This window comes from Setaria viridis, chromosome 4, assembly GCF_005286985.2.
Source record: "Setaria viridis chromosome 4, Setaria_viridis_v4.0, whole genome shotgun sequence".
NCBI classification, from domain to species: domain Eukaryota; kingdom Viridiplantae; phylum Streptophyta; class Magnoliopsida; order Poales; family Poaceae; genus Setaria; species Setaria viridis.
The window spans coordinates 10639029-10666315 of NC_048266.2; the positions used below are offsets into that span (position 1 = coordinate 10639029).

General features: G+C 45.8%; 2 protein-coding genes and 1 pseudogene across 2 annotated transcripts; 2 read left to right on the plus strand and 1 right to left on the minus strand.

The window, feature by feature from the left end:
• Window positions 1-3022: 3022 nt before the first annotated feature.
• Window positions 3023-4325, plus strand: LOC117853910 (uncharacterized protein At3g17950). The gene is made up of 2 exons (XM_034736190.2): window positions 3023-3394; window positions 3527-4325. Exons 1-2 carry the CDS (start codon window positions 3317-3319, stop codon window positions 4097-4099), a joined length of 651 nt encoding a protein of 216 aa, XP_034592081.1. The 5' UTR covers window positions 3023-3316; the 3' UTR covers window positions 4100-4325.
• A 952-nt stretch (window positions 4326-5277) lies between these two features.
• LOC117853909 (endoglucanase 17) lies at window positions 5278-8987 on the minus strand. The gene is made up of 3 exons (XM_034736189.2): window positions 8614-8987; window positions 7828-8490; window positions 5278-6238 (listed from the first exon to the last, which is right to left on the minus strand). Exons 1-3 carry the CDS (start codon window positions 8830-8832, stop codon window positions 5603-5605), a joined length of 1518 nt encoding a protein of 505 aa, XP_034592080.1. The 5' UTR covers window positions 8833-8987; the 3' UTR covers window positions 5278-5602.
• Window positions 8988-12306: 3319 nt separating this feature from the next.
• Window positions 12307-14395, plus strand: LOC140222562 (L10-interacting MYB domain-containing protein-like; annotated as a pseudogene).
• The last annotated feature ends 12892 nt before the right edge of the window (window positions 14396-27287 follow it).

Consider the following 27287-nt stretch of genomic DNA (forward strand, 5'->3'; position numbering starts at 1 on the left):
TGTTTCAGCTAATTTAGGATGGTAATTATGCCCGTTAATCAGTCGGACCAGGTGATTGGAACCAAAACTCGACATCGTGAATTTTTCACAAAAGGAAGAGACAACCAGGCGGACCCATCGTTAAAAAAGATGGACATCAATCTGCTTTCTTTCATTTTTAAGAATCATACATACGGTACAGACGCAGACGATTACATGTACGTATACACTCACCCATACGAATACACATACGCAACTCTACTACCCCTATGAGCATCTTCGAAAAACTGAGCCGGCAAATCATCGAGATTAAGGAAGTCACCACTGGTACCTCACTCACCCGTGCTGAGTTGAGAACTCGAACTCGAACTCGGGTGGATAGGTTCCACCATAAGAAACCTTACCAGCTACCTACTCCGTACACGACATGTTTCTATCATCTTACTATTACTAATTGGAGGCTCCTTTTGAAGCCTCTAGGTGAAGCCACATGAGATCCTAGGTGGACACTCTAAAAAAAAAGAGAAATCCTATAAATTCTCATAAAAAAGAAAACATCTAACCATCAATCGGTAGACTCAAATCATCATAGCCATTGGATCTATTATATTTTCTAAAAAATTACCCACATATGCCATTATGAAAAAAGCCTAAAGTATCCTCCTAAATCTGTATCCAAATTACCCACCTATGGAATTATATAAAATAAACTAAAGTAACCCCCTAATCTTCATAAAAATGACCCACTTGTGCCATTGTAAACAATATTTAAAATAACCCCCTAAATTTGCAACTAAATTGCCCACCACTAAATAAAATAACTTAAAATAACCCCTTAAATTTTTATCTATATTACCCACATATACTATTATTAAAAATAACATGAGGTAACCTACATTTGAATCCAAACCATCTTAATTAAAAATATACATTCTAAATCTTCTATTTCTTACACTATTGGTATACGATATAATAATGAAGGTATATAGGCACGATGTGTGTCACCATTTATAAAGATATAGAGGAAGTGATGAGAATATAAATTTATATGTTAAACGTATAGCTCAAACTTAGAGTTCATTAAACAAATTCAAGCGCAGATATGCGATGCAAAGTGAAAAGTTAAAGATTATAAATGTGGATGAAAATATTATAGAGTAATTACTAACTAAAATCTATCACAATCGGCTGAAGATAATAAGTATATATCTATTAAATTGTTGTGTTTGAATATTTAACACATGAGAAGTTGCTCAAGGTAATAGTTTTGTAGTAATGTGACCTTATTTTTTTTCATTAGAGACTCCGCATTAGTTCTCATGAGACACGCTAGAAAAAAAAAGATAAATCTTAGAAATTTTCACAAAAATTAAAAATATCAATCCTGTAAACTCTAATAATCATAGTTATTGATGTATTATATTTTCTAAAAGTTACCCACCACTATCATTATGAAAATATTCTAAAATAAATTTTAAACCTATATCTAAATTATCGAGCTCTGCCATTATAAAAAATAATCTAAAGTAACCCCATAATCTTCATCCAATTTACTAGTGTAACTTAAAATACCATTCCCAATTTGTATCTAAGTTACCAATGCATGTCGTCATTAAAAATAATCTAACATAAATACCTAAACCTTGATCTAATTATCTTCATGTGCATCATATAAAAATATCCAAAAGTAAACTAATATATGATTCTAAATTACCTATTTATGTCATCGTTAATATAGAAATACTAAGTTTAAGGTATATAGGTACGATGAGTGTCACCATGTAGACCATTTATACATTTATGTAAGGAAGTGATGAAAGACATTGATTTTTATGCTAAACACAATGTATGGAGGTGCGATACAAAATGAAAAAAGTGTGGATGTTGATGAAAAAATATATAGAGTAATTACTAAGTAAAAATCAATTGCAACTGTACAAAGATAAGTACACATATCTTTACACATCTATATAAGTATTATGTTAAAGTATTGAAAAAAGAGAGAGCAGTAGGTAAACAATTTTGATTATTAGTTAGGAGTTTAATTTCTAAATAATTTTCAAATATAATAGCTTTTAAAAACATGAGCCCATGCGGGAGCACGGATTGATGGACTAGTGATCATGTACTACAGTACTGTTGTTTCCATGTCGTGTACGTGCACTTGTACGTTGTACTAGCACTAATAGTCCAGCTAACTCAACTTCATTTCTCAACTAATCACAGGCTTCCTTAGTTCCTTTCACTTCAATGTTCAATCAGTTAGCTCTGCTAGTTCATGTCAAGTCACCGGCGTCCTTGTTGTTGCGCCTAGAAGGAAATTTTGCTAGGGGAATCTGCTCTAGCTCATTTCTTGTTTTATTTATTTTCTCCAGTAGGGGAATCTTGGTGCTCTGCATAGCTACATACATGTAGTAAAAATGGTTCAGCCGTTCTAGATAAATTACCGGTTTAATTTGTTTTTACCCACTTGGTTCATGTGGGGGTGTCCTTATTAGGTGAATTTATCGTGCATGGTCCTCTTGGCTAGTTGGCTATTGCACTGCGATTCGTGCTAGCACGGAGTACTAAGTGTATGGAACCAAGGACATCATCTCTAGCTCTTGTGCACCATCTTGTTGTCACCTGCATGCATTTGCATCATATGCCATGATAACCTTGGGTCCCTTTGGCACGAAAGCTCGCAAAACATGTCTGGACCAAATCTGAAGGTCGACGAGGCAAAGGTAAAACCCCAGGACACATGCACCCAAAACCCAGGTGCCCACAAGGACCAAATAGAAAGGACCACCGCTACGAGGGCCACTTTCAGATGCAAGAACTAGTTATTATTAGTACACATCTCAATTATACCAACCTGACAAGAATTGTATGTTGATGTGTTTGGAGCATTTGAAATTCCCGTGAAAGTCATATACTGTAAAAAAGAAGTGCAAGGTTGATGGAAACGTCAGTTAAAGTTGACACGGCGAAAAAAATTTGCATGCCAGGCCGAGAAAGTTCAAAGGCTCGAAGATCTCATGACGCAACAGCCCTCAAACTCATGCACACCCTAGCCGTCTTGCAGGTGATCTGTTGGGTCACAGGACTTTGTACGAGTTCACCGGATGCCGATGATGAGAAAACAAAGGCAAAGGCGCCTCCCTCTCCGCGAGTCCTTCAGGCTCGACCACATCGCCGTCACGGCACCACAACCAACTGCCCCTCCCTATAAACCTTTTTACTCTTCGCTTCAGTCTCCGTCCGCCAGCACCAGTGGCCACCACCACTACCGCGACCCGGCGCCTTGCCCACACCCGGCCACGCTTCTGCCGCAGCGGGCGGGGCCGCCGATATAATGGACCTCGACGCCGACATGTTCCCCACCTCCCCCTCCGCCGACTCCTCGCCCTCCTCCTCCGACCTCGACACCGAGGTAACTCGCCGTCCGTGTTCTTGGGCCTTCTTGCATTGGCTGGCTGGCTGGTCAATGGCGTTCCTCTCGTGTTTCTTGAATCTATAGCTGACATGGTGTGGATAACGTTTTGGCTCTTCATGGGGAGGGCAGTCGACGGGGTCCTTCTTCCATGACCGGAGCACGACGCTGGGGACGCTGATGGGCGTGTCGGCGTTCGGCGGCGGCGCGCAGCAGCGTCGCGCGGCGAGGGTGCCGGCGGCGGGAGAGGAGACAGCTGAAGGGGCGCAGCGCGCGCCGCAGGAGGAGGAGAGGCGCGGCGGCGGGGTGTGGCGGAGGAGGCGGCGTCGCCGGCGCCGGCGCGGGCGCAGCCTGGGTGGGAGCTGGTGGCGGCTGTGCCGGGACCACGGCGACGGCGGCGGGCCGCCGACGTCGCTGGGCGAGTTCCTGGACATGGAGCGGCAGCTCGCGGGGGCCGACTTCCTCTGCGACGGCACGGGCGCCTCGGGGCGGGAGGCCGCTGCCGCCGCCGCGGCGGCGTCCGTGGCGGCCACCGCGCTATTCGAGGACGGCAGGGTGCGGCCCCCGCAGCCGGCGGCGGCCACCTCCGCGGCTGAGGAGAGGGGGAGGTGGCGGCTTCTGCGGGCGTCAGAAGGCTCGTCCTCGTCGTCGCTGGCGCGGCTGCCGGTGCTGCTCACCGGCATCTGCAGCGGCGGCGCGGGGTGACATTACAAACAACCGAAAGCAAAAACCAATGGTGCTCGCCAAATTGCAATTAAGTGGCGTTGGAGGGGCGTCCATGTGACAGTGGAGTGGATCCTTACGCTCTCCTTTAATCAAATCCTCTTTGTCCCCCCTTCTTTCTCTTTTTTTATAATGTCGCCATTAATTAATTATTGCACTTTGGTCCTTTTAGCCATAATGCCCATTTGATGGTGTCCCTTTTCGCTTATTTCCTGCCCTCCCTTTTGCTTGCTCCTCTTCCAATCTTCTACACTCACTAGTGAGTACTTGGACAGCAAAGAACCAAGAGCCAATTTTTTTAAAAAAAAAGAAAAGAAACTGCGATCAAAATTGCCGTACTCTAGAGCAGTGACCAGTTTTCACGGCGACCATTCCCTGGACCTTTGATTCTTGCAGTGCGCAACGGACAAAGTTTGCGTTGTTCTCGCGCACATCTCCTGCCGGTACACCGTAAGCATCCGGGGCCAGCGCCGTCGGTACTCGAGGCGAGGTTTTTGTCCAGGCCCTGCGTGCGGCTCGATTCGATCCCACGGCAGCGGAAAGATACACCTGCAGGCCCTGTGATCTGGACGGCACGGGTTTGCTCGGTCACAACTCGTCAGCCCCACACTCGCTGCTCGCCGATCGACCCAAAACCTCCGGCGCCTGCGACGTCTCATCTGCGCACCCGTCACGCGCACACACGGACGTATCGGAATCTCGCCGTGATGGGAGCCTGCCACTTGCCGGCCGGCCGAGCCGCCATCACCGGCGGCTGGTGTGGACACCGCGGGGTCTATTTGATGGGGGCCATGCCGGGCTGGCTCCCGTCCCGCCCAAACTGGCCGCCTCCGATTCGAGCAGAGGGGGCCGCTAGTTTGGACTTTGGAGCGGCGCTTGCTTTCCCCTGGCTTCCCCTTTCTCGGTGATGCTCATGCTGGCAGTGGCACGCCACCACGGGCGCAGAATGATGGGCGCTGCTGGCTGCTTGGTTCAAGCAACCTTCGGATTCCAGCGAGGACCCCCAAACCCAAATCCAGAAAGGAACAGGCTCCTGGTCCTGCACATGAGCATGTCTTTGTTGGTTTGCGGCTCTGAAAAAAGGGACGCGTGTTGTTGGGAACTTAGGATTTTTTTGAAAAGCTAGGGAACTTGGGATGCCACACGCCCACACCACAGGATTCATAGCAAGGCTGGACAGATGGTTCTTAAAGCACATCAACCATGCTAATAAGCATGGCATAATACTTGCTATAGTGGAAGACTAGAAGCTGCAAAGGACACTGACACTAGGACCAATCCTTGCTCCTGCCATTTTTTACAGGAGCGGATCGGCACACACCACACGGGTACACTACTACTAAATCACCAATACAGGATAGCAGGCATCAGCAAGAGGACGAATGAATCAGCCCAATCGCAGCAGAACAGAACACACACACAGCACAGCACACAGGGGCTGCACACGCACAGCCCATGCAGTAGGCAGGCCCATCTGCAAGCACCTCAGTCGCGGCCGTTCTGCTGGGCCGGGTCCGGGTGCGCGGAGAAGTAGGCGAGCAGGCCGAGCAGCGGCGCGTTGATGTAGGTGGTGGGCTCGGACTGCTGGAACACGGCGCGCGCGTCGGGGAAGGCGTCGGTGCTGTTGCTGGGCCCGCCGACCACGGCGCCCACCAGCAGGTTCGGGTTGGGCGCCGGGCTGGCGTAGTAGGCCGCGCCCGCCTTGCACCCGATCCGCGCCGGGTGGGCCGCAACCGACGGCAGCGAGCTGGCTCGGTGGTGGATCCGGAGCGGGTACCGCGGGCCGTAGCCCACCATGTAGGACATCCGCAGCGGGTTGTCGCCCAGGATGTAGTCCACCTGCCGCTTCGCCACGCGCCGGAGCTGCGCTGGGGAGGCGGTGGCGCCGCCGCCGCAGGAGACGTGGCCGCCCGCGTGGCTGAGGTAGTTGGAGTAGGCAAGGAGGAGGAAGGAGAGCGACGTCACGTGCTGCATGTTGCTGTTGCCCACCTTGAAGAGGAGGCCGCCGGGGGAGTACTGGATTTGCGGGTGGCCGGAGATCCCCGGGAGGAGGCTGCAGATGAAGTTGTCGGCGTTCTCACGGAAGGATTGGAAGTACTCGTCCTTGCCCATCAGCACCTCCTGCGCACACAACAACGCGGGTCTTATCGATTAGTGAACTGCTAATTGAGTGCTCAAGTGTGGTCATAACAGCAATCAGTACCATCATGCATGGTTAATTCAGTAATTAGCTTGACGATTGCAGGGAGCACGAGGCCCCGGGACTCGTGACCGAGAACTGCAGTGCAAAGGCGCCGTGCCGCGGCAGCCCCATCCTCTGCTACTGCTGGAGCAAACGTGCAAGCACAGGGCCTCAGTGATGCCACAACATGCTCGCCTGCTTCGAGATCCAGTCACTAATCAGTCACTGACAAAAAGCCTGGACTGGTACTGCTGATGCGTTGATTAATCTATCCAGATAGGATCTTGGTCCCATGGTACAGAGGATGCACTAATCAACGCACTAATCTTGCCGTGGCCTGCGTGCTAATGAGATAATCACTCCATACTGTTTTGACAGAAAATGAATGCCAGTTCAGTACTACTACTGAATCGCGGCATGTGACACGGTGGTGCAGGGTATCAATTCATTACATTATCCATGGCATGTTGTCAAGATCACAGGACCATGATGAGCATGATTAGGTGAATAAACATGACACGCAGGTACAAATCCAGTCGAGCTCACTGGCTCAGCTGAAAAACCTGAAAGGGCATTTGTTGCGTGGGGCCAGCCAGCTGATGAATGAAGCGCACAGAAATGGAATTAACAACTCCTACGCATTCATAAGCTTCATTAGCAGCAGCGAGGACAAGGTAGAGACAGAAACATAATCTAACACTGCTTGCCCGGCTAGTGTTAACAGCGAATGAACACGACCCCATGCTGTTAGTCACAACCGCTAGCAAAAGATTTGTGCGCGCAGCGCGCACGCGAGAAGGGAATATCGAGGGAGACACTATCTGCGACACAAGCTGCTGATGTGACTCGAGACCTCAAGTAGCATGGCAACATGCTCTCCATCAGCAGGCCGGCCCCACGTGCCGGGTCAAAAGGCAACTGCAGCGCGCGCGCGCGCGTGAAAAGCCTCCTTCGTGAAAAGCTCCTAGTCCTAGCGACTTGGCTAGTGCTTCGTCCAGTCCTAAACCCACCACTGTCAGAGCTAATTAGTCACGGATTAGATACACACACGGCCGTTGTGGCAAACGCATGCGTCGGACTGCAGTGCAGTGCAGCGGCTGGTCCACCGGACGAGAGCCGGGAGCACGACGTCAGGGGAGGGCATGTGCGCGCCGCGCTGAACGACGCTGGGCCGCTGGCCGATCGCGGCGCAGAGCGGCAGAGGTCAGGGCAGGGCGATGATGCAGCTAGCGGCTAGCGCCTGCTGTACGCGGACGGATGCTACTACGGGAGCAGTAGCGTCACGCGGGGGGCGACGGGACACGAGATGGACGGGGCCAAAACCGGACAGACATCCCTGGACCCTAGCGTCGCGCAATCCAAGGCTACTTTTGGCGTCAAAAGCACACAATCTAAACTCGCATCAGTAGTAGTAGCTCAGTACAAGTACTTGCGTCAAAGTAATGTTGTGCAAGTGTCCGTTCAACCTTCAACGGTGCATCACTGAACATTGAAGATGATGGAAAAAGCCTAGGACGGTGCTCGTTACCTTGGAGATGAGGACGTTGATGCCGGCGTGCTTGTTGTCCCAGCCGAACTCGTTGATGGCGTCGCTTGCTCCCAGCGCGACCTCGTTGCGCTTGATGTAGTCGCGGTACACCCTCCGATGCGACGCCCGGTGCAGCCACGCCGCGCCCCAGAGCAGCTCGTCCTGGTACCCGTCGTAGTCGCAGTAGCAGGGGCACACCGCGTCGCGGAGGCTGCCGCTGTACGCGCCCCGGTGCGCGTCCGCGAACGCGAACACCTCCGCGGCGCGGTCCAGCAGCCGGCGCGCATACCCCGGGTCGGCGTCCCGGAACACGAGCGACCCCGCCGCAAGCGCCGCCGCTGTCTCGGCGGCCACGTCGGAGCCAGGGTGCGACGCGTCCACGCGGTACACGGTGCGCGGGGTATCCATGTCCTCGGGACGCTCCCAGCACGCGTGGTCGCGGGACGCGTCGCCGACCTGCACGTACACCGTCCCCGGCGTCGACGTCGCCTTCATCAGGTAGTCCGTCGCCCAACGGACGGCCTCACGGGCGTCCGCCTCGTGCGCGCCGAAGCTGCGCCCGAAGTCGATGAGCCCCCACGACATGAGCGTCGCCGTGAACGCCATCGGGAACCCGAACTTCACGTTGTCGCCGGCGTCGTAGTACCCGCCCGACAGGTCCACCTGCACATAGTACATCGTTTCGTTTCACCAACACCTCATCAGCTCGTTTCAGTGCGATGACGCAAATGCGCCAAAATGGCTGCTGGGTTCGTGCGAGAAACTAGTTAAAGAAAGGGCACGTACCCCGGCCTCGGCGCCGTCGTGGATGGCCGAGTCCTGGCGCCACCGGAGGCGCTGGTTCGGCGGCAGCCGGCCGGAGCGCTGGCCCTCGAAGAAGAGGATGCTCTTGTGGAGCGCGTCGCTGTAGTCGTGCACGGCCAACACCGCCGACGATGCCGCGAGGAGAACCACCACAGCGACCGCCGCCGCCATTGCCTTCGCCGGAGACACAGGGCGCGCCATGGGGAACGGAAGACCTGACTGTGTCTTGGGGGCGGGAGGGACAGTGGCGGGTGGCAGTTTAGTTGGTTGGTGCTGTGCGGCGGGTCGGAGGGACCGGCCGGGGCTAGGAGGAATTAATAGGGGCCCGGCCGGCCGGCCGCCTGCGGGGTGTGGTAAATGGCATGTGAGGCTGAGCAGAGGGGGAATGGGCGCCCAGGGAAAGTGACATGGGCTGCTGGGGAGTCCGGCCAATCGGGGAGGGGCAAGTGCGCGTGTCTCAGCGTTGCGGCGCGCGCTACGAGGTAGCGGCGGGGCGCCGCGGGTGCCTCCATGGACCGGGTCCTTGTTAACGATGCTGCTCGGGCTGCTTGGACAAGAGATTAGTGAAGTGGTTATTCTAGTTAATTTGGTCTTTGGCGATTGGCATTACCGTGCTGCTGATTTATACATAATCCTGTCATATTTCATGGAGCTCACCAGTTTGCACGACAACTCGAGCTTTAGGCCCTAGGCCTTAGGAACCAAGGAACGGAAAACAGAGGAACGGTGGGAAACATTGGAAATACGACAGGAGTGAAGTAAGAAAACAAAGTAATGAAAAATACAGAAAAGTTGTAGGAAGTAGTGTTTGGAACGCAGGAATATAGGGGTGTTCGGATCTCCGGACTAAATTTTAGTCCCTATCACATCGAATGTTTGGACACTAATTAAGAGTATTAAACATATGCTAATTACAAAATCAATTTTCAACTTCTAGGCTAAATCGCGTGACGAATCCATTAAGCCTAATTAGTCCATGATTTGACAATATGGTGCTACAGTAAACATTCGCTAATGATGGATTAATTAGGCTTAATAGATTCGTCTCGCGATTTAGCCTAGGGATTCTGCAATTAGTTTTGTAATTAGCTCATGTTTAATCCTCCTAATTAGCATCCGAATATCCGACATGACACGGACTAAATTTTAGCTCCAGGATCCAAACACCCCCTAAAGGATCAAGATGTTTAGTCCCGTCTGGAATGTGGGAATTGCACAGGAAATTCGCAGGATCGGTTCTAGAGGAAGCGTGTATGGAACGAGGGAACGACGCCTTCCGTTCCGGAGGAAAGGGTGCAGTCTCTAGTCAAGTCAAAACACAGGAATCAGAAAATCCAATCCGACCCAAGGGAAAGCACTACTAGAACCCCCCCTCCCCCTAGCTACGCTATAGTAGTAACGCACGTTAAAAGCGTCTCTATATCAGCATGTAAAAATGTTTTTTTGACACAATTTCGAAACGTGTCAGAGTGTTACGATATTAGACACGCTTATAGTGTTATTAGTTATATAAAGATACTTTTTAACACGCTATTGAAGTTGTCTCAAAATGACACGGAGTTAGACACGCTTTAAAGCGTCATTATCCCCTAGACACGTTGTAAAGCGTATCACACAATTGTCTATAGGCAGGTAAAGATGCTTTCTAACTTGATTAGAAAAACATATCGAATTGATACAAAGTTTGAGAAGCTTTCAACCGTGAATACCATGTAGACAAGTCGTAAAGCGTATCAAATAACCACTTTGCAGTAGGAGACATCCACCGAAGACCATACGTCTTTACCTAGTGAGCAAACAGTTGCCAAGGTATGCTTGTATTGTTCAAAGCATACTAGTTGAGTATGGCATAATCAAGTAGACACAACCTCATACACTTATCTGTATACCTACCTTGTAATATTTCTTTAGTTAACTTTGATGTAAACTTAGCTACACTGTGGCTACAGGAGAGGTACATATTCAGAGTTCTATTCATGAAGGTATTGATAATGCAGCCACAAATTTTTCACAAGATCCCACATGGTATGTATAAGCTAACATTTCAATATTGTTTATAATGAGTGAACTTGCTTTAGTGATGCTGTATTTTGACTAATATAATTTCTGCCTTTTCTAGAGGACTCGAAGAGTTAAAGCCCCCAGTTTGAACTGGTCAGAATCGGTATGCTTCTATTCTGCTTGTTTCTTTTCTAATTAAATTAGTTAATTGTACACAACTCTTATCTTCATGTTTTGCAAAATGGTAGAGCCGTTATCCAGTTTATCTTCTTTCACTAAGAAACAAAGGAAGAATTGTGGCCAAAGTGAAGTTAGTGACTACTGATTAGATCGTAGGAAGTATGCTTGGAAAGGAATACGTTGGGTGTTGAAGGTCTTGAAACTGTTGACAGTAGAAATAAAGGAGATGAGTTGATACCTAGACCTAATTTTGAGATTCGTACACTAATAGATGTTATTGGCTATACTATTCCTTGGCCCCGTTCACATGTAAGTTTTTTTTTCAAGATTAAACCTACAGTTTCATAATATATTCAAATTGTTTTATTCATCTAACCCCATACCCGTTGCAGGTGAAGAAAGATACAAGTTCAAATCTGAAACAACCTGGTGATGTAACTTTGTAAGGGAGAAGTGAAGCTGCGATGGAGAAAGAGGCAAGAACGGGCAATGAAGCGTAGGTTTTAATTGTTAGTAAAAAAATTTAGAAATAATTGTACGATATTATCACTTTATCTGTGTTTCTTTATCAAGTCAATTGTCTTGACAATACTTTAATTAATGTACTTGTTGGTTCAAAGTACTCAGTTTTTTTGGTGAAGCAAAGAATTGATTGCCAATGCAATGTCATGGATAATTTATTTAGACATTATTAACCTATTAGAAAATAAAATGATATATTGGATTTATAAATGCAAATAAAAGAATCATTATATATTAGTACACATGAAAATAGATGTATCTATAAATCGTCTTTACATTTCTTTATACATAATGTGGTGTTACTATAAAACGTGTCTATATCCGTAGACGCGTAATAAAAATGTATCTACGATATTGTTTCTACATTTGTTAACACGCAATTTGGTGTTACTATGAAACGTATCTCTCACCACGTCACCCGCCACATCACCTGCCACATCATCCGTCACATCACGTGTCACGCTCTACTAAATCGTCTCTATACTAATTACTGCGCAATAAGGCATCATTACAAAAAGTGTCTATATTAGTAGGCATGTTTTGTATTGTATCTATAAATTGTATCCATATTTCTTAACACGCAATGAAGCATTACTATACTACATAACTACACCACTAGAGATGATTTATATATGTGTCTGCAAAATTCTATCAATATTTGTAGATATGCATCTAACGTGTTTATAAAATGTCTCTTTCTTTCATAGCAACGCTTAACAAATTCGTCTCTACACAGTCTGACACGATACATACGAACACGCTTCTAACACGCTTTATGAAAGCGTGCCTACATTGACATAGAGACGAAATAAAGCGTGTCTAATTCTAAAACTAGCGTAGCTAAAGGGGGGGTTTTTCTAGTAGTGAAGAAACTCACTTGCTCTCCCTCCACTTCTCCTCCCTCCCGCTGGTGTCTCCTCTCTCCCGCCATGTCATAGGCACCCTAGAAGGAAGTGGCGCGAATCACCGGAGATGACAAATCCACAGCAGCCAAGCGCCTCTGGTCAGAGGAAGATAAGTCCGTCCCATCCCCCACGTTCTCCTCCTCCACCACCATCAGAGGATTTTGGTATTCCCGAATTTGGGGTGGATGAAGAGATCTCAAAAGGATCAGGCAAGAAAATTCCTTATTTGCCATTGGAATTTATGTCGCTTCCTTATTTGCCGTCAAAAAAGTTTGTCTTCCTTATTTGTCATCGACTCAAAATTTAGTCCCTATATGCCATCAATAGTGTTAAGTTGGACATGAAAAGACGTTTTTATCCTCATGATATAGGGACACATCCATTGTAAAATTTGTATCCAACTGGTTTTGCATTCTCCATATCAGCCCAATATTTCATAAAGATGTGTTGATGCCATGCATATACAGCCGATTAAATTTTACATCAATATGTCCCTATATTATAAGGGTAAAACCATTTTTTTGTGTCAACTTAACAACATTGATGGCAAATAGGGAATGCAATTTTGAGGTAATGGCAAATAAGAAAAACTTTTTTGGTGGCAAATAAGGAAGTGATGTAAATTCCGATAGCAAATAAGAAATTTTCTCTCAATTGATGACAGCCTAGATTTCCCTTTTATTAGAAGGATTATTTTCATTGACCTTGCTACGATCTGCAAATTGGGGTCCTTTCATAGTACGAGTCCTAGTTTAGATCTGAATCCTAATTTCATTATTTTTCCCCCAAGATTTGATTTGCTAGTGTGGTAATCCAAAGCTATGTATAGTACTCCTCGTGAGATTTGTGTTCATAGCATACAACAGATAGTGGTTTTCCCTTTTTGCAATTATTTTTACAGCATACATCTTTCTGTATGTTATTTTGGAACTAAAAACATGTACCTCTGAACCCATGTTAGGCACTACAAAGAATACTGCTAGAGCTAATTGGAATCACCAGATGAAGCTTTTTCTTATTGGGCTCTTAAGACAGTACGACTTACCTAGATTTCGGACACAAAATGCATGTAGTAAGGAAGCTTGGACCACTATGGTTGCTCAGGTCAATTCAAAGTTTACTTTGTCATTCACTGTTGCTCAAGTAAAACAAAAGGAGCAAGACCTGAAAAAGGAGTATCGAGTTGTAAAAGATTTGTCAGATGAAAGTGGTTTTGGCTGGGATTCTAATAGAAAGATGGTAACAGCACTAGATAGTGTGTGGAAGTCTTTAGAGCGCAACGTCGAAACAAAGACGCCCTTTCGAGATGGCGAGATAAATCATTTCCATACTATGATGACCTATATGCTCTATATGATGGTGAGTTTTTGTTCATGGACCTAACTATCTATACTTATATTTGCAGATTGGTTGTTCTTTTACTTAAAAATATTCTGTACATAATTTATGCAGGGCGTTATGCTGAAGGAAGAAGTTGTCATGGAATGGATCATTATGCGAATAAGGCAAAGAAATCTTCAGAAGTTCCAGCATCACATTCGCCACAATTGCATGTCACTGAGGGGCCGTTGCAGTCAACTTTGCCTACTCAATCTGCTACAGGTGCATCATACCTTCACTTTGACGTGGAATTGAAGGGCCCAGGGATGACACTAATTGGTTTGGTATTAATGAGTTTAGTACTTTAGTCCTTTCTCAAATCATGTGAATGACTCTACATTACTTGCCTCACCTGAAGGAGCTTATGCAGCAGAGTTCTCAAATAAAGAGTCATCTGTCCCAGAACAATTTCAAGAAACTCAATGCCAGACTTCGTGCCCATCTAGTTCAACTCCAGAGGCTATTAGTGCTAAGCGAGTAAAAAGGCAGAAAACCAGCAGCACTATGTCAACTAATGATTCCAGGAGAGGTACTTAATGCTCAAAAAGGAAGAGATTGATCGATTTGCAGCTATCGAAGAGAAGAAAATGGAGGATCCCTACAGCATCAATAAGTGTGTTGTGGTGCTTGAGGGGTTGCTTAATCTACAAATGGAAGAGATGATAAAAGCAGCAGACATATTCAGAGATAATTCAACGAACAGGGAAACTTTCCTCTCATTTTCTCGTGATGAAACACGGTTGGGATGGTTGCGCAAACAGATTAAGCTTACATAGGGTTACTTGGGCCTGGTCAGCCTCCCGTTTCTTCAGCGTGACGTCTACGACATCTCTAGGGTTTTTCCATCGACCATTGACCGGGAGTCATCGCCTATTGGAGACTATAAATACCTCCTCATGGATTACTTGAAGGAGAAGAGGAGAGAGAGGAGGAAACACCACGCAAACACCATCCACCGCCGCCACAAGGAGGAAAAACGGAGAGAAGATTGGATCTACAAAAAGTCACGCGAAGCGGAGCACCAGAGGAGAGGGAAACCTCCTAAGCTGATCGGCTTGGAGGTGCCCAGGCCCATCGGCTTGGGGATTTCCTGCCCCCGTTCGTCGTCGTGTTCGGTCCAGTTGATCTATAGGGCGATCTTTACCCAGAATTATGTCGACATGTATAAGATCATGGGGTAAAATCTCTGTTTGTCCTCAGAGTTATATGGAGATCTTGATTTGTAATTGTTGAACCTCTTATTTAAGATCTGTTTGTTATCTAACATATCATGATGATGCTCTTTCATGTAATGGCTGGTCAGTGCTACTTTAGGTTGCTTATTTGCTTACCTAAAATTATTATCATGACGTGTTCTTATCGTCCGATAGTTGAGTACCCTCGTGTAGTGATAACATGCGAGAAGGAAAGTGTTGGGCATGGTTCACATCCACTCACGATAACACTTAGATCTAGTACTTTCATACATGGCGATTGCATCTGCAAGTGATCTTAGATTTGTGGGACAAGCATTTTATCTATCTTGTTTACATCCATACTCTTTATCTGCTTTGATCCAGATCTTCTTTTGTTAGTTCAATCCTATCTTATACAAAGAACCTTCGGTTACATAGATAGTGCTTAGTTAACCGTGCAAATTCACTTGTTCCACATATTGATAAACCTTGGGAGATTACTGTAAGGGAAAAGCTACAACTAATCTGTGCGCTTGCGTTTACAAATTGACGTATTAACTGTCGTCAAGACTTAACATTTGTGCAGCTCGAGCAAGGTGCGGCTTCCGTGTTGCCGGGTCTGATGCAATGCCTTTTTCCAGCTTCTTGTGCCTCAGCCCCTCTCCATAGTCTCCATTCTCTCTCTTGTGTGTGCACGTGTTCGTCAGGCTTTCGAGAAAAACTGGGGTCGAAGTGGATGTTTTGATTCCTACATTTTGTGAAGGAACGCTTCCCTTTCCGTTGGAATGGCAAACTTGATTCCTTTGTTCCAAACAGTGGGTGAAGTCATCAAAATATAGGAATCTCATTCCTGTGAAATTCCTTTTTGAGTATCACGCGTTCCAGACGGAACCTTAGCAGAGCGTCAACCATATTGCTCGGCCCTCTGCGAATGCAGGGAGTTGAAGGGAACATAATGGAATGTCTCAAGCTATTGAACAATATAGTTTTTTTTTCAAAAAAATAGTATGATGTTTGAGATGATTTGCTGGGATGATATTCCCTCCGTTCTAGATGCATAATAATATTTATGAACCTAGAAAAGCTAAACGACCTATAATTTGGATAGAGATAGTATCTAGAAAAAACTTGAATATTTGGAGGTAGAGAGAGAGAGTATAACACATCTCGTCATAATTCATTACCTTGTAGGGGAACAATCATGTTCTTTTTTTTTCTCCTAAAACTTCATGAGAATTATCCTAAAACTCCATCAACCAAATAACTCTTCTTCTTTTTTTTCTAGTGTTTTGTTCATGTTTCTCTACCATTGTCACACCATGCCTTAACATTTTCTACGGTGGGTGGGAGAACAAAGACTAGGGACCGAATAAACAACGTATCACAATAGCGTCTCTCTCTCTAGCTACAATCTCTTCTTGATGCTGAATTTTGCGCCCGCACCCCACTTTCTTATAACCACTTCGATTTTCACTGTCACAACCGGCCATCCTCGAGCACCCACATGACCGACGATGTCCCACCTGGCCGCTCCACCTCCCTCCACCAATTCGATAAAGACCAGTCCTAAAGACCATCCTAAAGACCATAAACCCATCGCAAGAGTAGTATAATAGGGTGTGTTACTGGGCTTCAAATCTTTGACGATGCATAACATATCCTTTCCTTTACCTTCGCTCTCCAATGTCGGTTCAACATTGACCGAGATATGATGACGTATTTTGAGCGCCACCGCTATACATCGCATATGCTGTAAATTCTTCACCTATTGCCTTCTAGAGTCCACGTGTCCACACCCCGCAAGTTATTATTTTGCTTTCCCAACCCATGTTGGCCCACGTAACCATCAACCGCTTCCCGAATCGGTGTGCTTCGAGGAGGACTGCTGTAATAGTAGGTTTACATGCATGTACTAAATGACAACTAATAACAACACCTACGGGCATGCAAATGTAGAACTAAAAAAACTATAGATTCCAAACCACTCATCTAAATTAAATTCCGATTGCACCACTGTATTTTTTACGACAAGATCTTCAAAATAAGAGCGCACATGACTATGTTTGGGTGATTTTTTTCTAAATTTTTTTAATAAGCTTTAATATTTTTTATGATCTGTACACCTAGAACAAATTACACGACCTTAAGGAACAAAAGAGTTACGCACCTTGAACAAATTATAAGAACTCTTGGAACAAAAATATAGTTTGTTCTGTGAGTTCGTATAGTTTGTTCGATAGTATGATTGTTTTGTTCCATAAATTTGTAGAATTTGTTACATGGGTTCGTGTCTCACAGAAAATATGCAACCTTTATTAAAAATAAGAAAAAATACATCCAAATATAGTCAAGTAGGATCTTGTTGTGAAGCTTTTATTGTAACAAAACAATGGTGCAATTGGAATTTAATTTTGATGCTCGGTGTAAGATGTATAGCTTTTTTAAGTCTTGAACGATTTTGTATGTGGGATGACATCATCAATTTTGTCTCTTTCTTGCATGCATGCACCAGCTCATCGACAATTACTGAAGAAACAGTCTTGTTGGGCTGAATTGGTTCCTCCGATCGGACATATTATTATGCCTAGACGGATGAGGATTCCGCCTGGCAGAAGGCGACAGCTGTAGAATTGTCGACTTCGGTGACACTAGACACGTCCTATTTTGAGACACTTGAAATCTATGACACGTGAAAAGAGAAAAAGGGGAATTAAAGCATGACTATGTTTTGTTTTTGTTTTTTAAATGAATGTTTTGTTTTTGGTTGGTCCGGGGAGGCTTGCCTAGCCTTGCTCCTGATGCTCAGGCTTGATGGATGATTGAGAGTTTATATTGGGAATGAACAATTGCGAGTTTGCGACACAAAGATGCGTTGCTAGTGAATTACTCCCTCCGTTCTAAATTAGGGTCTCTTTGGGACGAAGGAATAACAAAATGTAAGAATAGGAAAAGTATAGGAATAGAGTTGCATGGCATTTGCAATCCTATAGGATTTGATAATGTAGGAAAGTTTGTAATAGAGTGTTTGGATGCAACATAGGAAAAATAAAGGAATGAGAAGAGAGAGACGTAAAGGAAAATTTCCAAAAGGTTGAATCTCATGTTAGTTTTCCTCTGCAATTCTTATGGATTCATGCATCCCATGAGAATCCTAAGGAATTTCATAGGATGCAATTCTTTGTTTCAAAGGGACACATAGGAAATTTCCTATAGGACTAAATCCTTCAAAATTCCTTTAGTTTTCCTTTGTTCTAAAAGGATATTTATAGGTCGTTTTGGTTTTTTTAATTCATAAATTTTGTTATGCACTTAGATATATCTTATGTCTAGATGTATAATAATATCTATGTATCCAGAAGGTCTATAATTTAGATATAGCCGTCTGTAGGGGTCAACAGCCAACCCAACTAGTGATATATTATTCGAAATAAAAACTATAGTGATATAAAACAAGCACAGTGCAGTGTGAATAAAGATGGTGAGGTGCATGGACTATGGACCGGGGGCCGGGGGCGGAGTGGGGGTTTGGACGAGGGTCAAACCGGAAACTGACCGACCGAGCGGCCAGGTCTGAGGCATGACGTGACGGGTCGAGAGGATGAGAGAGAGCCTGTGGCGGTCTGGCCTCTCGGGAGGGCCCGGGTCGCCGGCGAGCTCTCATCACGTGACGACGTGGGCTCGCTGGGGACGCACGACACGGTACGTGCGGCGGTGCCGGGTCGTGGGGCAGGCATGTGCACCGTGCACCGGGGCGTGGGGAGGACCATGCGGGCGCAGCGGTGCGCCGGTGCCCATCCCTCCTGCCGCCGCCACCGGTTATCCTGCGAGCTGCGCGGCGGCGGGCGCCGATGGTTCGCTCTGGCCGCTAGTTAAAGCTATCCCGGCCGGGGCGGCTACAGTTTCCGATGGCAAAGGTAGGAAGAGTGGAGTGGACCGTGCAGTGAACACGGCAAAAGCTCTGCTCATCACTGCTCAGCGGTCACTGGCTCATCACTGCTAAACGTCTCGGTGCAGGTCGTGTGCGGCTGGCCGGTCGTAGTTTGGCCGGCCGAAGAGTCGTTCGGTTCTGCCGTTCAGGGGACCGGTATACTAGCTACAGTCCTGCTGCTGCTGGTACAAGGATAGGATACCGGCCATGTTACTGGTAGGAAGCGAGGGAGCATATCCGTGACGGTACATGGAGTACTCTCACTTGCGGTTTTGCCCATAAATTAGGGTACGTCTCCGAACACAGTGATGCCGACATGTCTGTCTCGTACCTTATTGGAAATACTGCAATTTGTGTAGAGAAAGCAATGCTTCCCAAAGAAGGCACCAGTGGTGTGCAATTTGTGTAGAGAAAGCAATGCTTCCCAAAGAAGGCACTGGTGGTGTACCGGCGGTGGACAGGCTTCGCTCGCAAACCCAGTCTCATGTACTTCGATCCGTTCCCAATACAAGACGTTTTTTCACGGAAACTATAGATTTTCAGAAAAAGGAAATATTAGGAAAGGAAAACTATTTTGACCATGACTATTATAAGGATGTTGGTAAAAAACAAAATAAAATGATATCCATGTTTCAATTTTTTCCATTTCGTATTAACATACTCCCTTCGTCCCGTACAAGTGTATAGGATTTGAAGGGAAAATTAGTATAGACAGAAATCTCTATTCGAAGATAACAGACAACATAGAAACAGCGTTGGATGGCGAGGCGAGCAGAACCTAGCGCCGATGCAAGTGGTGGAAAAATTGGAACGAGCTGTGCACAAGAAATCAGAACATTAGACTTTTCATGCGGAAGATGCTGAGCTGCAGGGTGCTTTAGGCTTTTTTTTTTCCAGATAGGACCCATGTATACTGGTGCGCAACAGGCTAAAACATTGGGCCGATAAACTCATGCTGTGTGTTTATTTTGAGTTTTTTTAACTGTACAAATGCAGTTAAATTGGTACGTAGGGAGTAGCTTTTTTAAGAAAACGATGATCAAACTCAATTTTAAAATCTGATTAAAATAACGAAAACACCATGTATATTTTAACGGATGGAGTAGCTTAGCGCTAGATGAATATATAAGCAAATCGAGCAAAGCCCATCTCAACTCTGTCTCTCAATTTCATTCGGGATTGTTTGATTTGAGCAACCACTTTATCGTGAACAAAATCATCATTAATCTATCCTATAAATTTTTGTGGGATGACTCTATCTCTTATGTTTATTCTAACTAGCCAAATACCCGGACAAAAGATCATCACTCCATTCAAATATTTATTTCCATACATATTCAGCATACTCCTACGTGGAGGTCCAACTAAACTTTTAGCCAAACCTTGTGCATAGATGCCTTCCAAATTTGAAAAACCATTGTGGCGCCACCCCTTTCAAATCTTTTTCATGAAAGCTATCATGATGAAACCCCTTCCAAATCCTATATATGTAATGGTGATCCACACTCCTAACCCCACCCAACCACCCCCATCTCCCCACCTAGCTAGGGGGCGTATGCCCCTACCGGATCACACAAAATGTAGCGTCGAGCCGCTTTTCATCCTCTGGTTTCAATCCTCTTGTATACTCGGAGAAGAGGAAGTGGAATTAGGATTCGTGACCCGGCTAAGTAGGTCACATGAGTCTAGAAAGTTAGCCTGGCCAGCTCGAGTAGGTGGTTCAGCCCAAGAAAGGGCACACACTGGCAAACAAAAAAGGGGTCCAATTAGGTCTATTTGCGAATAAACTCCTACCCCCATGTAGAATATGAGATTTTAGTGTTTTCCAGCAGAAAAAACCTATGCTAATATGGTTTTGCGACAATTTAAGAATTTTTTTTATTTATAGTATGCAATAAATTGATATTTATGAAATTTATTTATTGTCAGGCACGGGCACACTCGGCTTGGACGGTCGTGCGTCCCCTCGGCGGCGGTCACAAAGGGGGAGGGGGTAGGCAGGCGGGCTCGGCTTGGACGACGGAGATGCTAAGCCGGGAAAGGGGGGAGGGGGTCTTTGATCTAAGGCCTGCGAAGTGCGGCGCTGGCAGGGAGGGTTTGCTGGAGGCGGACAATGAAGTCCCCTTAGCGTCGGCTTGTGGGGTGGAGAGCAAAGATCAGGACATGCAGCTACTAGTGGGTGGCGAGGTCGATGATCAGTTCTCCAGATATGACTACATAAGAATTGCTTGGTTTTGGACAACCATGGAAGTTGCTTGTTAGAGGGGAAGGGGGATGGAGAGGGAGAGGGCTGATGGGTAGGGTTGGTTTATGAGGGCAAAGCTTTATGTGCTGCGTTGTGTTGGAGATAAAACACAAAATCACATTATCCAGTCAACTAAATCAACGAATGAGGTGAGGATGTTTAAAGGATAAAATTCCCATGTATAAACCGGATGCTTAAATACTAATTTGAGAAGCTGGTCGTCTCTTTCTGGATGGTACTTTTTTTTGAACGGAAAGGTTACCTTCCATTAATCACTGGCTCTAGGCCAGTCGCTAGAAACCAGAGATGATACAAAGTCTGGAGTGTGGCTCATATATCTGGAGGAGTTCTGCTCCAAAGTACAACCATAGCTAGCTAAGCTGTCAGCAACGCTATTACAAGTTCTGGGGCATACAGTGACAATACAGTGTACAAAATGAGGCATTATAAGCTCCCGTATTTGTCTAAACAAACAGCCATTTGGGCTTCGGTCAAGTTCTGATGACATGATGGCCTTTCCCACAACCCCAGCATCCGTTTCCAGTATAATTCTTGTCATTCCCAGCTCGGCAGCTCGTTCGAGACTTCTTAGGACTCCCAAAGTCTCTGCTTGCAAGGCACTAGCGACTCTAGGGACGTTTCCTGCTCCCTCTTCCAGAAAATTACCCTCACAGTCATGAGAAATGAAGCCCCAACCCCCCTGCTTTGAAGAATCATAAAAGGAAGCATCTACATTAATCTTATAATAGTTTGCAGGAGGAGGTTTCCATCTAGAACATGGAGTGCCTATCTTTATTATGCTCTGATTGGCTAGCTTCTCAAATTCCATCAGGTACAAATTTACGGAGCTGCTTATTTCAGCTACTGTAGATATTCTTTCACCTGCATTTGCCTTGTTGTGTGCAGTCCACCAACGCCAAAGCCATGTAAACACTTTGTTCTGTTCTTTCTGCTCTAGTTTGAAAATTTTCATGACAGTATCTTTCCGAACGTGCATAGCTCCAATGCAACATGTATATGCTCCAAATTCATGGCTCTACAACCCTCTGTTGCTTTCTTACATTTGAAAAATAAGTGAGCAGTATCTTCATCATGGCAATGGCATACTGGACAAATGGTGTCAGTTTTAACTCCTCTCCTGACCAAGTTTCACCTTACTGGGAGACTGTTATGGGCAAAACGCTAGATAAACATGTTGACTTTGTTTGGAAATTTCAGTTGCCATATCTTGTGCCATGGGAACACATTATTATTACTTTCTGCGATCGTCGAAGTAGAAGCATCTCTCCCCAACTCTTGGTCTTGGATCTGCACAGTAAGCTTGTACGCTGACTTCACTGAGAACCTCCCCATAGGACCATAATGCCATGCCGGCCAATCAGTCATTTCAACATCATTTGGAATTGTCAGGATAACATTAACATCTTCCGGCCAAAAAGAATCCCTTAGTAGCTGTTCATCCCAACTCCCTGTGACAGGATTGATCAAGTCTAAAACTGTTGTAAGAAGCAATGATCCTCGTGGCGTGATTGGTCTCCTTGTAGTACCACGAGGAATCCAAGGGTCAGCCCAAAATGTTGCGCCAAGGCAAACTATTGTAAGAAGCTTGACTCCTTGCAAAATGTTGCGCCAAGAATAGGAAATACCCCTTCTCGTTGTGCATTCCATGATATTCATGTTTGGAAAATATTTTGCCTTCAGAACTCGTCCACATAGTGTATTAGGGTTGGTTAAGAGCCTCCATACCTGTCGTGCAAGCATTGCCAAATAAAACAGATGTAAATCTCAAAAACCCAAACCGCCTTTCTTCTTTGATCTTGTTAACTTCTCCCATCCCGGGGCTTAACCCCCAACTACCTAAGGCTTAGTCGTCAAAATGTCAGATGCTGGCACTGCAAATGACGGGGGCATATACTTCATGATTGCAAGTTTTACCACGGCCTCCAACGCTTCATTGAACAATGTGGATCTCCTTACTCCTGCAACTTCTCTTCTGTGATCCCAATTTCCAGTTGGGCCCCAGAAATTACACGCACCTGGTTCAAGCGCACCCGGCCTCTTACCGATGGCCACGACAGTTCTGCGCAGCGCCACTCTGCATTTACGGACGCCAACAGGTTTTCTCGGGAATTGGAAGAGACGCCCCTTCGTCTACCTTGGTTCCCCCTCCTCAATTGCAACAAGAAAACCCTAGTGCGGCTCCTCCCCACTTCACTACCACCAGCAACCCTCCCGCTCCCTCCTCTGCAATGGCGTTCCTAAACATTGATCCTGAGACTCTGATGCTTGCGGGGTTCGAACGTGTGCTGGTCCAGGGAAGGCAGCAATTTGCTCGGGTGGTGACTCCAAGAACTCGCCCCAACAATGAAGATCTCACCATCCTCACTATCTCCAACGTGCCCCCTCGTGAGATTCCCTTCGGTGAACTTCGCCATCGTATCCTGGAGTTCCTAGTTGATGAATATGGCTTAGGGGTACGTGAGGTTCAAAGGTGCCCTTTGGGCATGGGCAGGCTTATGTTCGTCTGGAAAGGCCATCCGATAGGGATGCGCTAGTATATCATAACCCTCACTTTCACTAGGGTCTGGGATTTTCTTTTGTGTTCCACAACAGAGGTGCCAATGCCAGAAGGATAAATTCCAATAGAGAGTGATGGTTTATGCTAATCGGGTACCCACCTGATTTTAGATCGACTGCCGAGGTCGAGGACCCCATTAAATCATTTGGTAGGCTGATCTTATGGCAGTGTGACAATGTCTTGGCCAGAATCATTATCAAAGCAAGAGTGACAGATTTAGTCGATGTACCTCACTACTTAATCCTCTTGGAAGGGGACGATTTTGAGGGAGTTTCTTTAACTGTGCAATGTGAAATCATCCAACAGAATCTGCTAGGTGGAATGTTACAAGATGAAGATATACCCCCTGGGGGATTTGAAGATGGTGGTTTTGTCTTTCCTGGCTTTGATCAGAATGGACTACCAGTTCAGCATTTACCCCCTTTCCCCCTTCCAGTATCACTGAATCTTGAGCAGCAACATGCCATACCTGACATGAATGCCAATCTAACAGAGGAAGTATTTGGGGTTCAGGTACTTGATGCAGTGGATGACATGCCAATCCAGGAAGGACCCTAGGAGGATGAAGTGCAACTAGATAAGCTCGACCCACACTTGAACCTCTCACTACCACTTCAGCCTTCCAGCAGCTCTAACATGGACAACCCCCTTTTGCTCAGCAACAAGAAACAGTTCAAGATGAAGAAGAGGACAACCTCCCAGAGGCCCATGCTTAGCAAGTTGTCTTGGCTCTACCTACACTGGTCCAACCAATTCAGGGACCTGAAGAATTTGTGCAACAGCCCAATGGTCAGCCTATGCAGGGACTAGATGAGCCCAATGTGATGGAAGCTCCACAGGTAGTCAATGAGCAAGCCCCGGAGCCACCATTGCCAGAGATTCTGCTGCCCTAGCAGATGGAGGTGGACCAAGCTATGGTGCCAGCTGATCCCCCACAGCCACAGGACCAACCGGATCAGGAAATCTTGGGCCACAACGTTAATGTGAACATGGATCTGTTTATCATGACGCAAGGAGACCCAGGGCTGAATGATTTCTTCGGCAAACTGGTACGACCCACCACACCGAAGCCTAACCTCTATAGGCTGTGGGCCAAGCATTTCTCCCTTGTGGGCTGCCTAGAACAAGTGGTACACATTCCAAGTGATTGAGCTGCCTTCTTTGTTGTTATGTTGTTCTCACCCTCCCACTTGACATGGGCCAAGTCCTTCCTATCCTCCCAAGCCTTGAAGGCCATGTTGAGCTGCTCTTCACCTTCCTCTCTGATGTCATTCACATTGCCTCCCCAGTGCCCAGCAGATGTTGAAGTCTCTTGCACTAACCAGCAGGAAAGCATGGATAGTTCCCCCCTCCTGAAAGACTCTGCTGAGGAATCTGAAGAAGCCATCCCAATTAGGAAGGTCAGGATCAGAAGATCACCAATCTTCACTCTAGAAGTCGAGTCTGCTGTCAGGAGGAGTCTAAGAATCAAGGATAGGAATGTGGGGTTTAAACAGAGTGGTTGTTTTGACAGGAACTGTTTTGGTTGCACCATAAACCCACCTGCCATCTTTGCTTCAAGCATGAAAGCACTAGGATAGAAGGTCTGCAAGATTGACTCCCTAAAGCTGTCTGAAGACTCCCTCCTCACTAAAAATGCGGGCCGCAATCCCATAGGAGAAAATTCAGCTTCCACCAAACATACCTCAGTCAGGAATGACAAGGGCAAGAAGAAGAAGTGCTTCGTGGATGAGGAAGAGATCCCTGAAGGGAGCAAGAAGACCAAGATGTGATTGAAGTTCCCAATGATGCATTTTGTTTTGCCTCATAATCAAAAGTTATTGATGGCTCTTATCCTTTTGGAACTTATTATGCCTGTTCAACTTATGGATGTTTGGTTGTTGCCTAGAACTCTTTTATGGTTGTGTTATCCTGCTCTTATCTTATGGTATGCCAAATGGTCTTTTATTGGCAAGTGGCTCTTTCACAGTGTCTCGTTTTGTCGATGCTTTTTAAGCTTCATGCTGTGCATCTTGCTCTCGGCCCTTTCATTCTTTATTTTACCCCATGAATCCTAACAACAACAAGAGGAACTGGGCTATTCTTTCATGGAATGTTCGGGGATCAATTCAGATAAGAAATGGAATGCCATTAGGAGCAAAATATCTGAATCAAAATGTGATATAGTCTGTCAGCAAGAGACAAAGAAAGAGTTTTTTGATGTAGCATATATTAAAAATTTCTATCATGTACACCTAAATACCTATGAATTCCTACCGTCTATTGGAGCATCTGGGGGGTCCATAATTATTTGGGATGCATCAAAATTTCATGGTGGGCTAATCTTCCAGAACTCCTTTGCCCAATCAGTGGAACTGCAGTCCCTCCTCTCAGGAGAGCAATGGATCGTCACCAATATTTATGCCCCTTGCACCCCTGAAGGGTAACTAGACTTCCTCAACTGCTTCAGACAAATCTCAATGCTAGATGATTTGAAATGGCTCATTGTGGGAAATTTTAATCTCATCAGAAAATCAAGTAACAGAAACAAGTCGGGAGGTAATATTCAAGAAATATTACACTTCAATGAGGCAATCAGTAGCCTAAGATTGACAGAGATCCCTCTCAAAGGTTGCAAATATACTTGGACAAACAAACAACAGAACCCCCTTCTTGAATGTCTGGACTGGTTCTTTACTTCTATGGCCTGGACCTCCTTCCTCCAAACACCATGGCTAATGCTCTGTTAAGAGACACTTCAGACCACACGCTTTGCGTCATTTTGTCTTCCACCAGCATCCTAAGGCCACAGGTTTTCAGATTTGAGAACTACTGGCTTCACCATGAGAACTTCTATGATATCCTTCATCAAGGCTGGTTCACTCAAACACCATCTGTATACAAAGCCAAGCAGGTTAGTGCTAAATTCAAGAACCTCACAAAGGGTTTTTAAGTCTTGGAAGTCAAACCTGCCTAGCCTGGCAAGCACTATAAAGACCTCCTACACTTTCTAAATGTCATTGAAGAATTTAGAAATCTGAACTTGCAAGAATGGAACTTTAGAAGTATCCTTCAGCAACATCTGCATAACCTTCTCCACCAGCAGAAGGTATACTGGAAACAAAGAGGGAAGATTAATTGGGTTAAGCTTAGGGATGAATGTACAACCTTCTTCCATGCAAATGCATCTATTAGAAATAGGATGAATACCATAACCACTCTAAAGGACAATCTGGGTTAAGAGCACACACAACATGTGCCCAAAGCTACCATCGTATGGGAAGCTTTTAAGGGAAGAATGGGAAGATCAGACTACACCCACATGTACCTAGACCTACAAACCCTGCTGCAGCTTGATCCTGATCTCCTATGGCTGGAACAACAGTTCACTAAAGAGGAAATTGATAGTATAGTGGCTGACCTCCCCAGCAACAAATCCCTGGGGTCAGATGGGTTCAATGGGGAATACCTTAAAAAAGCTTGGAACCTGATCTCTTTGGACTTTTATGACCTGTGTGGAGGTTTCTTCAATGGGACAATCTTCATGCAAAGTATAAATGGATTCTATGTCATTCTGGTTCCCAAGAAGGACTGCCCAGTATATGTCAATGATTTCAGGCCCATATCTCTTTTGAATTCCTCCATCAAACTGATCACCAAGATCTTAGCAGAGAGGCTCCAGCAAGTGATCTTACGCTTAATACACAAGAATAAATATGGGTTCATCAAAAATAAGGTCTATACAGGACTGCTTAGCCTGAGC

What these genes read in the sequence shown, in the direction of transcription:
- LOC117853910 (XM_034736190.2), top strand. Translation starts at nt 3,317, where the DNA reads ATGGACCTCGACGCCGACATGTTCCCCACCTCCCCCTCCGCCGACTCC. An exon ending in CCTCCGACCTCGACACCGAG is followed by an intron (nt 3,395 to 3,526) that starts GTAACTCGCCGT and finishes TGGGGAGGGCAG; the next exon opens with TCGACGGGGTCCTTCTTCCA.
- LOC117853909 (XM_034736189.2), bottom strand. Translation starts at nt 8,832, where the DNA reads ATGGCGCGCCCTGTGTCTCCGGCGAAGGCAATGGCGGCGGCGGTCGCT. An exon ending in ACGACGGCGCCGAGGCCGGG is followed by an intron (nt 8,491 to 8,613) that starts GTACGTGCCCTT and finishes TACTATGTGCAG; the next exon opens with GTGGACCTGTCGGGCGGGTA. An exon ending in TCAACGTCCTCATCTCCAAG is followed by an intron (nt 6,239 to 7,827) that starts GTAACGAGCACC and finishes TTGTGTGCGCAG; the next exon opens with GAGGTGCTGATGGGCAAGGA.